Below are 18,533 nucleotides of genomic sequence, written 5' to 3' on the forward strand. Positions count from 1 at the left end.
CTTTTAAATCCCTCCGGGGATGGGGACCCCCCCCCTCCCCGGGCCAGCCTGTGCCAATGTTTAACCACTCGTTCAGTAGAGAAATTTTTCCTCATGTCCAATCTAAACCTCCCCTGGCCCAACTTGAGGCCATTTCCTCTCGTCCTATCGCTTGTTACTTGGGAGAAGAGACCGACACCCACCTCGCTACAACCTCCTTTCAGGGAGTTGTAGAGAGCGATGAGGTCTCCCCTCAGCCTCCTCTTCTCCAGGCTAAACAACCCCAGCTCCCTCAGCCGCTCCTCATAAGACTTGTTCTCCAGACCCTTCACCAGCTTCGTTGCCCTTCTCTGGACATGCTCCAGCACCTCGACGTCCTTCTTGTAGTGAGGGGCCCAAAACTGAACACAGTATTCGAGATGCGGCCTCACCAGTGCCGAGTACAGGGGCACGATCACTTCCCTACTCCTGCTGGCCACACTAGTTCTGATACAGGCCAGGATGCCATTGGCCTTCTTGGCCGCCTGGGCACACTGCCGGCTCATGTTCAGCTGGCTGTCAACCACCACCCCCAGGTCCTTTTCCGACAGGCAGCTTTCCAGCCACCCTTCCCCAAGCCTGTTGCATGGGGTTGTTGTGGCCAAAGTGCAGGACCCGGCACTTGGCCTTGTTGAACCTCATACCGTTGGCCTCAGCCCATTGATCCATCCTGTCCTAGAAGCCTGTTCTGTCTCCTAGAAGAGAGAACTTAAATCTGTAGTCTTTTTTTAAAAAACAAACCTTTAATCTTTATTCAGAATTTTCTTTTATGATGCTAATGGAGGATTATGCAAGAACTAACATTTTCTTATGTTTATTATTGTTGCTCAAGTCTTCCACATTTAATAAAAGAGGGACAAAGAGAGACAGTATAATTGCATCTTACAGAAGCCTTCTCTTTTCTTTTAGACTTTACAGCTTTTTCAAAACTTTTAAAAGAATTTCAATAAAATAGGAACTACTTAACAGAAGTAAATTCTTTAAAGCATAGAGCTTGGATATTTTCCTCAACTTAGTAGGCAAAAAAAGCTCTTAGAAACACAGTGCCTCATGGACTTCAAATATTTTTTGGAAAAAATGGAAGCTAGTAGAAGCATGATCACCACTGAATCCCTCAGATATCCTGGCCTTTCTTCCACTTCTTTTCTCCAGTTCAGAATGAACAGCTCTGATCCAGGCCAGAAATAACCTTGCATCTTACTCAGAAGAGTCTGAAAAGTAAAAATCTCTACAAAAGCCCACCAGACGTATCAGAGTTGGGAGATGCAAATCAAGCATAATGACAGGAAAGAACAGAAGTAATTAAATGCTCTCTTTTTGTGAAGATGATGAAAGGAAGGATTTTTCTCCAAAATTCATCGCTCTCTTCCAGGACATGGCATTATATAGTACAAAACCAGAATGACAACTATTCTCTGACAGCTTTAAAAAACAGATTACTAAATTGTTTCTGGCTCTAATTGCCATGTTTCTGAGTCAGTACAATTGCAACTGTGTATTTAAATAGTAGTGAGTTGGTGCCCAAATCTTGATACCAAGTACAGATGCATTTGCATTGTAGAGAAAAGTGACTGATGATCTCATGGCAAGTTTTGACGCACTATAGGAAATTATCATTATTTTTGAAGCACACAAAGATAAACTAACGATTAGATAATATGTATAATAGCTAACCTCATTCTACATGATGCACAGAAGAAAACCCTGCCCCATAACCTTTGGTAATCGATGGGGAACCCTACATTATTTCACATATTCCTTGAATGAAACCCTGAATAATAGAATGACTCATTTGTGCATTTCACCATCTCCTCACAGGACTTAGAAGGAGAGAAGAGAGAGAGAAATATGAAGCCAGCCTGATTTTTATCCTATCCTTGAGAAGGTAGCTGTACTAGATTATCTAGAGAACATAAACCCTGAGGTATATTTGGGAAAGAGCCTTGCTTACTGTATGGACTAGACTTACGAAGTTCCATCACCTAAGCATTAGCTTTGGTGTAAGCCACCTTCTCCAACCTGTGTAAACCCTACAGCCTCAAGTCATAAGCTTCCTTTCCCTGCCCAGTTGCTGAAGGCTTGGAGTCAGACACCAAACCACCAGCTTGCCGAGCGGGGAGTCAGCCAGTGTTTAGTAATATGGAGGCAACAACACAGGGTGTTTCTCTCTTCTTTCCACCAGCAATGTTTTCAAAGAAAAGCAATGACTTCTACCATGCTTTGTATAGTACCTGATTTATTTTACATGAACATCTAGAAAACGTACTCCTCAGGCGACCTGACTGTTTGCCTTAATAGAATCAATCCTGACATGAGCTAGGACATTCACATGACTGCCCAGACCAATGTTACAGGTGCTTAAGTACTTGTACTGATGACAACTTAAGCAACTAAGAATTTTATCTCTCTGTAAAGTTAGATGACAAAAGAACATGGATTTTAATGACCACAGATCTGGACAAGAACCAAAAGTCTACTAAACCTACCTATGTCCCTCTGTTGTTCAAACCCTGAGGTCCTTTACATTGCTATGGAAATATAAAGTAACTGGAGCATGAATAAGAATGATGACTTTAGGCACCTATGGCAGTTTTTGACATACAAGCAACTACCTCCTATTTCATTCTGGTCAGGCACATGAAAACCTGGAACTGTAAGCTGTATATACTACCAAGACGTTATTTTAGGTGCCACAGTACTAGCTTCTTCACAGCAGTATTCTGGTAGTGTTGGCCCCTAAGCAAAATTGATGTGCCAACTCAGACCACTGAAGAATTTGAATGCTTTTAACCTATTTTTAATTTACTCTAGCACCTCCCAAATCTCAGTACTGTATTAGCATCATCATCTTTAATCAAATATTATCTTTTTTGCCTCTAATTCAAAAACACTTTGATTTTTTTTCACCTGAAAAAAATGTAATCGCAAGCCATGTTATTCTAAGTTATTCTGATTAAATAACACAGATGAAATTAACATACAAAATATAATCTTCTGCTTTACACTTCTTAAATCATACAAAGTTATTCATAACAAGAAAATAGGAATGATTAGGTACTGATGTTGACAATATATAGGTACATGGGTTTAATGAGGAATGATAAAACGTGCATTCCACAGACCTGGTATAACCAAGTACATTCCAATTAGTGCAAGACTAATTCTTTGCCAAAAGCTGTAAAATAACTGGAAGAGCCTCAGTCCACCCATAATGCTTTAGATTACCTGCACTCGTACACATGAAATGATTTTGCCATCTTTTGCAAATAAGTTGTTCGTATTCAGACATGAAAAATAGAAACAAAGTATGCAGCCAGCTGAGCCTCATCAGCTGTAACTGAGCAAAGCATGGGGCAACCAGGAGAAGCTGCACAATGATGGCAGACTGAGGGGCTTTCCACCAAGTTGTGCTAACTTTTGTATACTGCAACTATTAACTGAGAATGTCAACAGCTGTATAATAGCACTGTATAGAGATGCGTTCCTGATATCCTCTTTTTCCCAGTCGCTCTCTCTGGCAGGGCAAAAGAGGGAAAGCTTTTTTATCATATGAGACTGCACAGAACAGAACAGCTACACAGATTTACAGAGGATTTGCATGGATAGAATGAAAAGGCAGTAGCCCAGCTCTTCACCGCATGTGGTATCCAAAACAGTGAAGGGAAGAAAGCTGCTACACCAGCAATGCAAGCCCAGTCAGGAAATGCAGGCAGCGCTGATAACCTTCCACAAGCAAACAGAACTTGCAGAGGCTCAGAATCACTCAACATTTGATGTATTTTAGTGGAAGACAATGCAGAACATCTCTAAAGGAACAAGATATTTTTTTACAGATGCTGCTACTACTACCAGGAAGTCTTGTGTAAAAACAGCTTCCGAAAGGAAATCTTGTGAAATCACCATTTTGAATGACACCATAGTTTGCATTTTTCAATGAATTAAAGGTCATGAAATGACAGGCTATTCTGCATTCTAAGAGCTCTTCAAGCAGGAGTACAGTACAATGTACATTTGCCAATCAAATGAAGTCTCCTGTGAAACGAGTGAATCACAGCAGGACAGAGCTCTATCACATAATTCCTGACACACCTATGATCAAACTTTCCAGGACGTGCTCCACACCTTCTGCAGAGGGGAGGAAAAAAAAAAAGATTCTATTTTTGCAAGAAGAGGTAGGGTGTTTTCGATTTAAAGCTTGGGGGGGGGGAAACAACTAAAACCCCCGCGTTTCTGTGTTTCTCTAAGATGAACAAATGCCAAAAAACAGGTCAAGCATCCAGTCAAGTCAGTACCAATATGAGTTGTAAAAGAAAGCTTGTCAGTCAATCAAAAACAAAAATGGGAATCAGAAAATACAGATGACTTGAAATGAGTGGTGGTATGCATTTTCTCATTAGCAAAAGACCGCTAGAACGCAGGTAGAGACTCCACCATCAGCAGACTAGAATGAATTTCAGTCTTTCCTACATATACATACTATTTTTGTGAACAATGTGAAAATATCTTAGCAACATATAGCATGTATTACTGATTATTTTCAATAAAAATACAGAGAAAATACATTGATAAAATAATGGCATATGTAATTTATTATTACAAAATTTAATACTAAAAATATCTAATCTCTAACTTGAAAGCATATTGTTCTCTAGACCCTTTTATATATGTCCATGACAACTTTTTAAAATTCAGAGACAATAATTTTAAAGCTGAAATTACAGCACTGTTCTGCATTTAAATCCAGATCGCTGCTTTCATTTGAAATACAATCTGGAACCTCTACATTTTTTTTTTTTAAACGAAAATATATTTCTGCCATCTCCCCAGTAAGAACATTTCCCTATTCAGAATCATTGAAACAAATTTGACAGAATGATTTGAATAATCCATATGAGATTGATAGCTAGTCAAGAGGTTGATGTGTTAATAACAGTAATACATTGGAAAAAGAAAAGTGCGTTGGGTAGAATCAAAACCTGGAGATACAGGAGAAATATAAAGTTGTGACAAACTGTCATAGGACAAAAACAGGACAGTGGTACCCTCGGGATAAAGGGAAATAAAAAGGAAAGGACTTGCAGAAAAGAGTTTTCCTCATAACAGTTTTCCACCAGTAAATTATAAATTAATCTCACCCTTACTGGTGAAACCAAAGCTTTATTCACTCTTCAGATGTTAAAGATGTTACAAAGCACCTCTTTAATCTTAATTCTCTTTTTTTTCCCTCAAAAGGATTTATTCTAGCCAGGCTACTTTTGAATCTAAAACATGGTTCCACTAGAGGCACTAGTCCATTGACCTTCGCTTACCACACACAGAAGGTTTGAAATTCTTTCTTTTTTCATAAGACCCAGAAAATATGAGGGGTACCTTGTTCTTTAAAGGTGGGGGCATGACAAAAATCTCAAAGTTTGAAAAAGCACTCTAAAGTAGTCTCAGTTGTATAGTCTCATTAATGCAATGTAGACTTGACCTTTCCAAAGGAAGGGAGCAGTGGCACAGAGCATGGTGTCCAAACAAATCAGCAAGGACCTGGGCTCCAGTTGGTGTGAGGAGGCTACTGAACTGCAGGTGCGTTTCAGAGACATAGATGTGAGCAAGCTGGTTGTTTGGTGAACCTGAACTTGGCCAACTGCTTAACAATTCACATAAATGGCTCAATATGCACCACATGATCTATTCACAAGAAGTCCATCCTCACTACCACTGATTTTCTTTGGTTGTGATTGTAGACGAAAGCCCCAGAAGAGAAAAATAAAAGCAGCACATCCTGCCTAAATTTATATTGGACTTTTTTATTCAATGATGTAAATATGGATTTAGTATCTTAATTTAGGCATCCAATTCTGAATATCGATTCTTTTACACAACTCATTCTTTTTCTTTTGTTGCTATTGTTCTGAATTTCTAAGAGCAGCTGTTCAGCAGCTGTTCACCATTCAGTTGTTCAGATGAAAATCACCAAGTAAAGTAAAGATTATCCACTGTCTCTGACAGTTTATCTTTTACAGACTGAGAGAAGACAGAGAGGATTAAAAAAAGGCTTTAAATGATACTAAAAGACAACAAATCCAAAGGTTATCCAAAGACATGGGAAGTTCAAAAATGAAGAAGCTTTTTGAGGCAACTTCAGTCCAAGCAGTTCTAACATTCCCAGGTGAACTGCATTATCCATGCTTTATCACAAAACTTGTACAATCTAGCAAGCGCTTCTGCCTTTGCATAAAGTACCTCAGTTTCCCTCAAGAAAAAAAACCCACATTTTTTGACCTATTTGACTGTAGATGGAGACTAAATTTATCTAGAGGATGTATTTTAAAATCTTTTAATATTGAGAAAACAATTCAAAAAGATCATGTAGTAAATTAAAAATGGTTTAGAAATCATGGGAATGCTTACATTAAATCATGCTGCAGTGGCTGTTAATCATATTTGTAATTTTCATAATTTCAAAGATAGTTTTGTTATTTCAGGAAAAAGGTCAATAGTACATCTAAGACCCTCAGGCTGGAAAAGCCTACTGTCATAGGGAGATATAGTCTCTATCCAAACTTCAAGCTGCTTTAGGCAAGTCAAGAGCTATGACTTGTACTTGTAAAATAAGTTAATTGTGGCCTCTTCTACTATTTGCTGTTCTTGTTCTGCAGAGACAAGGTACTTTATCAGATTTATGCTATTGCCCCTCTGGTTTCCTGCTGGTTCTCAAGTAATCAATAAGATTAGTGCTATCAAATTCATGTAAAACTGTCACTATCCTTTATCCTTCTGGTATCACATGAATTAGAGAACTCATTCTGCAACACTAGAAAGCCTCCTCAAAGTTAAACAAAAAAATGGATCAATTCTTGGGGGCAATCAGCACAAATATTCTAACTAAACTTCTCATCTGGCATTATGCATGTGTTCTATCACATATAGCTAACTACAGACAGATATGATTAGCAACCCAAGCTACTTAGAGACTTTAGTCTCTAAATCACATGCTGGTTAACATCACTTAAGGAAGATAAGTGATATTCTTTTGTACAAAAACTGCTTAAAAAAGGTCAGGTGTGCAGTTTCAGAACTTTCTCTGGCTTTTTTTTTTCCACTGCAAAAACTTCTAGTGACTTTAGTGGTATTATCTCTCCAGTTGAGAGTGCATCAGATTACCTGTTATACAAATAATTTATATTGGCACTGAAGTATAAAACAAAATTACTGATTTTGGATGATTTGATTTTGAAAAGGGGAGAGAAAAGCAGTGTTTAAGGAGCAAAAGGAGGGAATGAAGGAGCGGAAAGAATGGGAGTCGGGGGCAGAATTAGCAGTCTCTTTCTTATAAATGTGACCTGGGTGCAAGGACCTCGGAGAAGCACAGGCTATTGTCACTGTACAGCCAATGAAGTCATCCTAATGTCTTCATATGCTATTACAGCTTGAATGTCCCATAAAAGATCATAAGTGGTACACAACTACCGCTCTTTATTTTGTTACATCTCTTCTCACTTCATACTATAGTTATACCACATCAGACACATTCCATTTCCTCTTCTTCTTGAAGAGTATTTATTTTCTTTGGATATCTGTTATTTTAAGGTGAGTATTTAAAACAGATGTATTAGTCACTGAATAGCTGAGAATTGATGTCCTCAATATGTAGAGCTGCAAAATATCTCGGAAAAGGTAACAGAAGTGATGTGTGTTTTATCTCTCAGGACTAACAAACAGTGCAGTAATTTCTATCAGCGTTGCTATTTGTAGACAGAGTTTGGGCGTCTGTTTACCCTAGATCTTAATTAAGATAAAATCGTAATTCACTTTGATAAATAGATTAAAAAAAGACAAAGTTGTTTTTTGCTTGGTTTTCTTGTCATCAGTGGGAAGCAGGGGATGAAAATGCAGTATCCGGAGCCCAAACACCCTCCGAGCCTGAGCAATGCTTCATGCCCACTGACTGAGAGGCAGCGCAGTGCCAAGGGTAACCTTTATCACTCTGCTCTGAAACAGACAAAACAACCCATAAAATTGTACAGAAAAGTCAATATGATGATGCATAAGCCAATCTCTTATAACCAGACATTCCCAGCATCTTCACAGAAACAGGTCAGTGTACCATGTGCATTTCCAGGAGGTGATTAGGAATACTACATGCAGCAGTGGAAAGGAAAGCAAGGTCCATGGGCACCAGCTTGACCACCACTCCACCTCATGCAAGTCAGCTCAGGCACCGTCTGTGCTGTGGGTTTATTTGTCAACCGTTCTTTGCCTCTTCTATTTAGGCTGTCAGTTATTTGAAGCAGTGACCTCATCATCATCTTCTGGTACACGTGGCTGTGCTGCATACAGCACAGTGGGGCCCTCATCTCACGTAATTACCCGATTTAGCTTAATTTTGCTTGAGATACAAAAAAGGCTGAATACACTTGCCAATGATTCTGCTTTTAGTACACCTTGGAGGTGTACTCCATTAGATACACAACAACAAGAACGCTTCCCTAGAGCTCTGCATTGCTCTATTCTGAGCCATCAAAGTCAAGTCTAAGCAATAACTAACACTTGTCTGAAAGAATAAAGCAGTCATTTAAGTTAGGTACTGTTATTTCCAGTGATGCGGACATTTCTTGGCAGTACAGTGCGCTAAGCACAGGTTATTTTACCCTAAGAATAGTTCCATATGACGTCAAACTGGCAGATCTTTTAAGTGACAATATCTGGACTTTCTAATTTGTTTCTTTTAAGAACAAAGCTGTGCACTGAATTTCCACTCTTGAAAGACACTTTTGACACTGAACAAACTTATAAGAAAAAAATATGAAACCACTGGCAAGTCTGTTTCACACATTCTCCTTTGAATTCTCTTGGCTATATACTTTTTAGAAGAGGAACAAAGTATTTTACAAATGAAATTTGAAAGGCCTCATATTTGTCCAAATACAGATTAGTCAAATACATCTCACATCCTTATTCAGAGCAGCAGAACTACACACACAGAGCTTCTGAGTGGGAGGTACCTTCACCCAATATATATTTATTGCCCACTTGACTTCTGTGGAGCTGGAATTCACCTTTAAATTCAGAAACTTCAGATGAAAACCTGGGTATGTAATTGGTATTTCCTTCAGTATTTATTCAATATTGTCATTCCTTTGTTGTAGTGACTAATATAGAAGGTATTAGAATTAATACAAACTACTGTTCTATGGTAACACCTATTAGGTCCAACCCCAGGGAGAGGGACAGGAAAGGGAAGCCTCATCATAACTCAGTATATACACACCTAGAGGTGCCTTACTTCTTCTGATTGGTACCCATGAAGAAGATTATGAATTACTATGGTCTCCTAATGTAATACACCTCTCTGCCAGAGGGAAAGACCCTGATTGTTTTGGAGATGGAGATTTCTCCAGGGCTGAAAGTGTGGAGCGAATTCCCCTGAGGCTGAGTGTCCTCACCACCCTGTAGCAATTTCTGCTTCAAGTAGAAACACATTTTATTGACTTCAGTATCTCAAAAAAAAAGCCATTAATGGAACTTACCTTTGCCATAAATGATGAACAAAAGCAAGTCCAGCAAAAAAGAAAAAAATTCACTGCATACACTTTCTCTTCTGGGAAGAGGACTAGACAATAAACAGAAGCACTTTGTAATACCCAAGACTTCAACAGTACACAGACAATACTGCAGCATGTAAGTTAAATATATTTATACATAGACCAGATTATACTAGAATAGAACAAAACCATGTTTGAAAGTGATGGTCTTATTTAAAGTCACTCAAAATGACCCAAGAACCTAATTATTCACAGAAGATGGATAAAAATAAGAAATCACAGCAGAAAGGAAGGATATTATTAAGTTTTCATAGGTTTCATATTTGCAGTTCAGTGTTACCTATATTCACCTAACACAGAGCAATCATATCACCAATTGCAAACTAAGCAAAAAGAAGGAATTATCACTATTTCGTATGTGGGGAGCTATAGCACATAATGACTGCATTTCTCATCTGTGGTCACTCACATATAGCATGTCACTGTCACAAACTGAGCCTTTTTTCCTATGTTGCTGATGAATGTCTTAAATAAACCATCCTTCCTCCAAGACTTCTGTGTTAACAGTAATACTGCATTATCCAGTGCAATAAGCCTGAGCCACACACCCAGTGCTCTCCATTCTTTCATCATTGTTTTTCTAAATGCAAACACTAGGAAGGAAACTTCCTGATCCCCATGACCTCCCCCCCCCTTTTTTTTTTTTAATTATTTCACATTATCACTTCTGAGCTGCATCCTCCAGTGGTGTAAATGAGTGCAGTGGGATAGAGTAATTCACCTGAGCTACTGTCGATCTGAGGTTATACCCCAGAGGATATCAATGGGAATCTCTTCAAATTAATAGATGATTTTTTTACTTCTGTGAATCAGCTTGTCATTGTTTGACTTTTTCCAGTGCTGTTTAATCACAATGTCTTCCGCTATCACTTCATTTTCCCTGTCTGGGAAGGAAGCATACAGACTATTTTCAACCACAGCTCAACTACTCTGCCAGCTCTTAAAGAAATGGAATTTGCAATTGCATGGAAGAACATATCAAAGGAGACAGGTCTGACCATGACTGTCACTACCAAAACTGCTTCCCTGTCACATACTCTCCCCAAAGCTCTATTCTTGTGATGACACAAAGTTAGAGCATCTCTTCTCACATTAGTGAAGACTGGAAAGCTGCTTGCCCACATGGCAACTGCAGTCTGCTGACAGCACTACCAAGCACAAGGTGCAGCATGACTAATTTGTTGTCTGCCTATGGCATTCACAGTCCTAGATGTGTTTTGTGGCCTTTCTCCAGATCCCTGGACTTGGATGGAGAGTGTCAGATACTGCTTACCTGTGTTTAACAACTACCACTTATTACCATGGCTATTTTTCTGTATTGTAGGACAACCTCAATGGTTAGTGTTTCTAAATAACTTCAGGAATACGGTTAGGGTATGAAAAGTATGCTAGAAGCCCATACAACAGAAAAAGGGGAAGAAAATGCAGGAGACAAACTTCAGTCAGGTCTTCTGAACTCGGAGACCTGTCAACATTTCTTTCCCCCAACACTGCATTTTGTTATTTTTTGTTTTCCTCTGAGATGCTCAGCATATTTCTCATCTGTATTACTTCTGGTTTCCCAACACCTGAAGTCCAGTCCTCCTGCTTGCATTAAAACAAGACCTGTGCCGTGGCAGAAGACCGCTGCCCAGTCCTCCTTCTAAAGAGCACATATATTCTTCTACATTATTTGCAATATTCTCTCTTTTAAAAAGTTTCAGTTTCTTGACCTTGTCTGTTGAAAGCTTTATTGCTTTTTTAACTCACTTTAACAGAACTTTTTCTTCATTTTCTTGTTTATGTATCAGTTTCATTACTGCTATCACACAGCTCTGGGGACACAGCTAGTTAACGGCTGCATCTTGACTGCTGCAAATACAATCGTACGTTCTGCCCTGCGATATATGCGTGTAATTCCTGTTGACAATGCAGTGAAAATCAATTTCCTATGGCACTGAGAACTGCAGCCACTTATAGAAGGCAGCATTTGACTCTTAGGATTACACGGTCATTTCTAATTGGTAGAAAGTGGCACTGCATTATTAAAAAAAAAAGAGAAATGCAAGGATCACAAATCCAACCAATTCATCCCATCCACAGGGGCCACAGTTTCCAAGTGCAGAATTGATCCATTATCCTCATGTCATGCTTTTTTTGGCCCAGCCATCCTTTGGTGCACACAGGGATGTACACTTGTATAATGTACAATTCAAACTCTTATCCAGTAAATACTGGCTTACCTGTTCTAACTACATTTGGCTTATACTGATTTAAAACAGGTGTGGTTTTAGTACTCTGCCTCCTAGTTTCACAGAGAACGCTTACTCAATTCACATAAGTGAAAGATGTCTCAGTCTGACCTGGAAGGCTGAGAAACCAGTGGTCATGCCCACTGCACTGCTAGGGCCAGTGCTGTCAATCTGAACAAAAAGCAAAGAACAGTAAAAACTCAAGGTCAAGGACTCTCTTATAAAGGTTCTCCTGGTTTCACTGGCAATTATACCTCTGTAACTGAGGAAGGTTTTCTCCACCTTCCTTTCTAATCAGGGATGAATGGAACTCCTGAAATGAAGCCTTTATATTTATTTTATCTTCAGCTTCCAAAAGAAAAGGGAAATGCTTGAGCGTCTTTTTTTGGTGGAGCTTTTCAAAGCTCCAATCTTTAATGTAATAAAAAAACCCATACAATAGCATTCAAAACACAGCTTTCAAAGAACGTCCACTCATTACCGTATGAATAGCACAGTCACTTACTCAGTATACCTTCTTCTGCCTATCATTCCAGTGTCAAGCCTGCAAGTTCAAAGGTGCACCCTTTTTTTGCCAAAACCAGAAGCTCTATTTTTTGTCTACTAAGCAATTATTTTATGAGGGAAGAATAATTGAGTCCATTTTAAATGATATATTGTCTGTCAGCCAAGTTCTGTTCTGAAAGGCATGGTCCTGACAGTTGGACACGGCTTATGTTACTCTGCTTAATTTCATGTCTACCGCAGAAATAGCTGAATAAGGTCAGTAGCTGCAAAAATTATTTTAGAGGTTTCAGAGTATTTCAGATATAGATACCATTGACTTATGTGACAACAAAAGAACACATATGCAAGACAATACGAACTTCCATTGCTGTGTGTGCTGCACCTAAACAACAAATTTTCCTAGTTTATACATTTCCTCTGTTGCCCTATTGCATTCTAAAGAGCATGGTATTATTATATAAAGTATAACACTGTAACATATGAGGCAGATCAAACTCTCTGTTGGACAACAATTTAACCAGCCCAGAAAGCTGCTTTTTTCTTTAAATTTGTCCTTTTAAAACTGCAGAAGAAAAAGATTATTGTTCTAGAGCCACAGTTTATGAGAAATACAACTCTGAAAACACCATGCAGTTTCAGAAATTAATTCAGCATTAGACAGTTCAGTTTCTCAGTAATAACATGGAAGACATGAACGAAGCCACAAATCTATTTACAGGAAGACTGTTTCATCTACAGTCCAGCTCTTCATGCCTTGCAAATGGCCTCAGCAGCATTAATTCAGATAGTCTTTCAACACTAGGAAAACAGATTTGTTCATCTCCACCCTACTCACATGGCACTGTGCGGAGGTAGAGATTGTCTCTTATGATCTGCTGGAGCTCATGGTCTACCGAACCTTTCTGGAACCGTAAATTGAGGTAGTGACGAAGGTCCTTATCAACAATGCCTCCTGTCAAGGAAAAGACAAATGAAAGCATGATTTAAAAATATATTGCTTTGATGGAAGCAATGAATCACTTGTAAAGTCTCAGTGGCTCATTTTCCTTCATGTTTCTGTCACGATGGATGACAGAAGCACAAAGAGCTTTCTGGTTAAGGCATGCAGTTGGTATAATATTACTTAGTATCAATAATTGTAAAGGTTAACACAGTTAGTGACAACTAACTGCCTAGATCTGTACAGTCCAGAAAATACATATAGGATTATAGACAGGTGTCAATTTTTTTCTGCACAAAACTGGAATATGTTGTTATTATATAACTACATAAACATATATCTAAATAATACATTGTTAGGTATTATGTTCCCCATGACATTGTACCAATTTCTCACCTGCTTATTAAACCAAAATATCTTGGTTCAAAATGTCTCTGTAATGTTGTGTTTTCAGTCCAAGTGTAACCAGAATAAAGTGCAGCTGTACGTAACGATCATATAAATATGATATAATCTTGTGTTACTTATTTCTAACAACACTTACATCTGAAAAAGATACTATAGCAAACAAGGGTACATATTTTATTTCCACCACTGAAAAGAGTCGTTAGTAATAAAACATCTCAGCATAACACTGTAAGCATGGGGGGAGGGGAGGGAAGAGTTAAAAAATCTGTATTTGCCAATTTATTATAACATTAGGAGAAAACAACTTAAAGTATTGTTTAGCCACTGACTGGTGTATCATGTTCCACTATTAAAGGCATACCTATAAATCTAATCCACCATTATTAATAAACATTTCCCAATATAGTTCCTCTCCATTTCTTTTAACCTGGAGTATGGATCATGTTTATAATTATGGAAAAAAGTCTATAACTAACTGCATTTCTTCCTTCTCTGAAATTCTGACATAAGAAAAATATAGAAAATCATTACCACCCCAAGTTCTGACATATATTCCTGAGGTGAAAAATTGCAAGCAGATAGATCCCTAACTTGTTGCTTCACACATTCAACCCTAAAACAGTTTTCAAATGGCATTTGCTATTGAACCCTCTGCCAAAAATCTTATTGACTTGGACTATATAAAGATTTTCCTGTGAAAAGGAACAAATAACATTCCTACCTAATTATTTGAAAGTCACTGCAGAGCACAAATGGCTATAAATTGAAAAATATTTCTCCTTACAGCTGTTCCTATTTATCTGCCAATTACAAGTCCATAATCTTATTGTTGCTGCTCTTTGTCAATAACTTCAAAACCTTTTGTTCCAGATTTATAAAAAGCTTATAAATAATTTCTGTCATCTTTAGCTAAAGGCAAAAAACCAGCAGACTTTCATAATCAAAAGGGGGAAAAAAAAAAAGCCCCAACTCATAACAGACACAAAGAAATACCTGCGTGCCCGGTTCCCAGAGGCTGAGAACTTCCATACAGATCGCTGTTATTCCAGGATCCCAGCTGAGCCACTACTACTTTGCTACCACTAACCCTCTTTCTAGCAATGGGCTCTGTTTGCAGACCATACTATCCTTACTCCTGCTACTTATGAGATTTCAGGGGAGGCGAGGGCTAGAGGAGGCTGCAGAGAAACTCTCTGCTCCTGATTGGAATCAGCTGTCCTTTCTGATCAGCTGCAGAGACTAAAGGTCCTGCAGCTCCTGCTCTTCTCGCTCTAATATACATACAGAACATGCCCAGTGATGCAGATGCTTTCTGGCAGCCTGAGAAAATGCCAGCTCAAGAACAACAGCTGTAACCTGCCCACTGACATAAACCTGAATCATTCAACTTATGACATAAGTAAGTTTAGGAACCTACACAGATTTCTGACCCTAGAAGTGCATTTTAGATTTACAGCCTTTTGCTTCAAACACAGCCGTTTACTTCACCATGTGTTAACAAATGCACTAAAACCTCCTAAACACTTCATAAAAAGAGTCACCTGATATTTTTGGCAAATTGCATATTCCAAACTGGAGTATAAAAATGTCTATTTACAAGAGGAGCTACCTACAGCCTTGTATTTGCTACATACAGATTCAAAAGCAAAAGTTTGTAACAGAAATAAAACCTGTACCTGGTGCAGAGGAAACAAACGTACCAGCTTCCAAGCACAAGGGAAACATACAATTTTTTTCTTAATATCTGAGTATATACTGTAACATTAGCAAAGTCTATTTTAAAGAGGAGTCAGATGAACTACGGACAGCACATGTACAATTGACAAATTTCCCTCTTCGACAGTCATTCTGTTTTCTGACCTAAATGACATTTTTCAATTCTCTGGGCATAAGCTACCTTTTTTTTTTTTAATCTGGTATACCATGATATACAATGACTTTTACATCCTGGAAAGTGTAAAAAATAAAATAGTTCGAGAGTCCTGAAGAGCAGATGCAATATTTTTAATTTGTCCTTCCAATTGTCATTCTTCTGCTTTTCTCCCCTAAAAGCTTTGTTGTTTTACCTGATGCTTGTCAAAAGCATACTTGTCTCCAGATGTGCTTTCCAGGTATTTATAATACCTGAGGTTTGAGCAGCCTGCTCCTTTTAAAGTACAAGCAGAACAAAATCTTGAGTGTGCTAGTATGGGGCCATAAGACTTTTTGCAAGAAACTATAGTGATTCGCAAGAATGTAAAACAGACTTGATTTAGCCGCAGTGAATTAGATCTTGTGTTACAGACTATATAAATCAAGAATAACATGAGTAATAATAATAGGACTATGTCCTCAAAAAGACTGAAATAAGAAACAGAAAATATTATCATTTGTTTTACTTTGGAGGGAAAAAAGAAACTTAGTGACATTGTCAGTATGTTCATTGAAAGAGAAGCAATCAGAAAGAAACTGTTTTTACAGGCGGTAACAATACCTCACTATTTAGTGGTCCCATCCAACCCAGTTAGACAAGAGTCCGGTACTTGCTTTCTATAAAATTCAACTTCACATTATTTTCTCTTTTCGCAGTACATTGAAACCCATTGAGATGTTGAAAAACTCCTGACATGAACCTAACCCCCTAGTTTTCTATTATTCCCAGCCAGCCCACAGTGGTGGACCTCGGAACGATGCTCAGGGGCCGCCGGTGCCTGTCGCACCGTACCGCCAGCCCCGCTGCAGCTGCACAGCAGCTCATGCAGAGAAGCTCAGAGAGAAGGAGCTCGCGAAGGCCACATCCTGCTCACTGTGCATGACAGTGAAAGGAAGAGCTGTTGTGTGTCAGAGGTATTATACAGCACAAGCTTTAGAAACCCAACCCAGAGACCATAATTAAAAATGTTCTTTGGCCACTGCCACAGGAGGAGGCTGACAACTGCGCAGCGGAGCATGCACTGGCTTGCAGCCATGCAGGGCTTTTTTTTTATTTTTCCTGGCTTGAGGCCTATACTCTGTTTCAGTTTCATTTCACTCCAATGAATCCCATTGCTTTGCTAGCCGGGAAATATAGAATGTGAATTAAATACTTCCAGTAATGGTCTCTTGCATAATGTATGTCTGGTTTAGGTACATCTACTAATCATGATGGCAAACTCATAACCATGACTGAATTTGATTCCACAGATTATAAAATTAGATACACTTGGCTGAACTAAAAAATGCTCTATTTGCATGTTTTACTTACGAATTTAATGAGCAAAGTATATCTTTTTAGAGTGTTTTAATGTATTTCTGTTGGGTTTCCTTCCCTTCTCAAAATCTATTAGCAAAGCCCAATCAGAAAAGAAATACAATAAAGAACACACATACAAAAGGGTATTGAATAGTTTGTAGCTCATTAAAAGATTCAAAACTGAAAAAGATAATTGCCATTTCCAAGAAAATGACAGGGATAAAGGTTTATAATTTTCTCTAGCCCTAAATATTGTAAGTGGTTTTTTTGTAACTTCCTATTTGGTAACCCACCAATGCTGCAGCTGGAGTCTACTCTTTTATTTTTCAGTGAAGGACTACTTGCAAAACACAAACATCCTTCTTCTTGTTCCCACAATGTTAGCTCTACGTAATTTTGCAGCATCTTCCAGAGTCTGCTGGCAGAATGCAACATTGACTTTGAGATAGCACTCCCAAGTTAACCTCAGAGAGCTGCCATTTAACTAGTAAAACCATTTTGTAGCTTTGCTATTTAGATGTACCTTGTTTTGTTCCCTTCAGTTAATTGACCACCCAGCACAGCTCTTGACTGTAGTTTCTGGGAAATACCATGATTTAACTGGTTGGTAAAAAAAAAGTCAAGCTGTACTTCATGTAACAGAGAGGACAGTTTGTGGCACTTTGCTTCCAGAATATTTATGTTTTATTCAGTGTTGTAGTTAGGAGTTGTATAAATTAAGTAAAAATGATGTTTGAATACTGCTGCTGCTTTTCTACAAAGGCTGTCTGGAAATGAACTGCCTTTTACTCTAGTTTTGAAATTCACTAAAGCAACATTTCGTAATTATGAAACAGAGCTGTTTGTAGGTGCCTCCAGTATATCATTGATTTGACTGATAACTTACACATAAACATTAATGATTGCTACTGAGATATTTAAAAGACTGTAATTGTTCCTACAAGACTTACTACAAGGGAAATAATTACCTTTATAGATGTTTTTGACAAACACTAAATTGTAAGGGATTATACATTTACTTACCAAATGAGAATGTCAAAAATGACACTCAGCCTGTGCAGTCATATAGCGTCCAGCAATATCTGCAAGGATAGACTTCTCTTGAAATTTGAACATATTTACAGAAGTCTTACTTCAAATACTACCTGACATTCAGATGCTCCCACTCATAGAAATCTCCTTTTATTTGGACAAAGGGTATCACAACAGAGCTTGAAACTTGTTAAGGCCGATGTTTGTTATGTGACCTAGCTTCCAGATACAGCTCCCAAAGAAAACAATAGAAAGGTCCCAAATGACTTCAACAAGAACAGTTGGTAAAGGGAAATAAAACATCTTATTGGTATTCTTCTAAAGACAAAACCTCTTTGAAAATTGATGGCACATAAGGCTGAAAACTCATGGAATAAGTTTAACCAGAGATTGACTGTAGCATACTAAAAACATTTGAGCAGAACTAACAAGGCTGGTTTTAGCTTCAGAAAAACATTTACATCATTATTTGGGCTGGATATATTGCCAGGAAGCTGTTTTGAATTCTAGGAAAATCCACGTTAGCCACAAATGTTCAAAAGACAAGTTAACAAAGGGGGGGGGGGGGGGGGGGGGACAAGAGAGAAAGTGGT

At 38.3% G+C, this 18,533-nt stretch overlaps 1 protein-coding gene across 1 annotated transcript in view; it reads right to left on the reverse strand.

Annotated features, from left to right (window-relative positions):
• MAGI2 (membrane associated guanylate kinase, WW and PDZ domain containing 2) overlaps window positions 1-14,140 on the reverse strand; it is a 527,738-nt gene extending 513,598 nt beyond the window's left edge. The window contains 2 exon segments of the mRNA XM_009328383.1: window positions 13,185-13,301; window positions 14,125-14,140. Coding sequence (XP_009326658.1) covers window positions 13,185-13,301; window positions 14,125-14,140 — 133 coding nt within the window.
• Between the last annotated feature and the right edge of the window lie 4,393 nt (window positions 14,141-18,533).

This window comes from Pygoscelis adeliae, unplaced genomic scaffold, assembly GCF_000699105.1.
Source record: "Pygoscelis adeliae isolate BGI_AS28 unplaced genomic scaffold, ASM69910v1 Scaffold267, whole genome shotgun sequence".
Lineage (NCBI taxonomy): Eukaryota > Metazoa > Chordata > Aves > Sphenisciformes > Spheniscidae > Pygoscelis > Pygoscelis adeliae.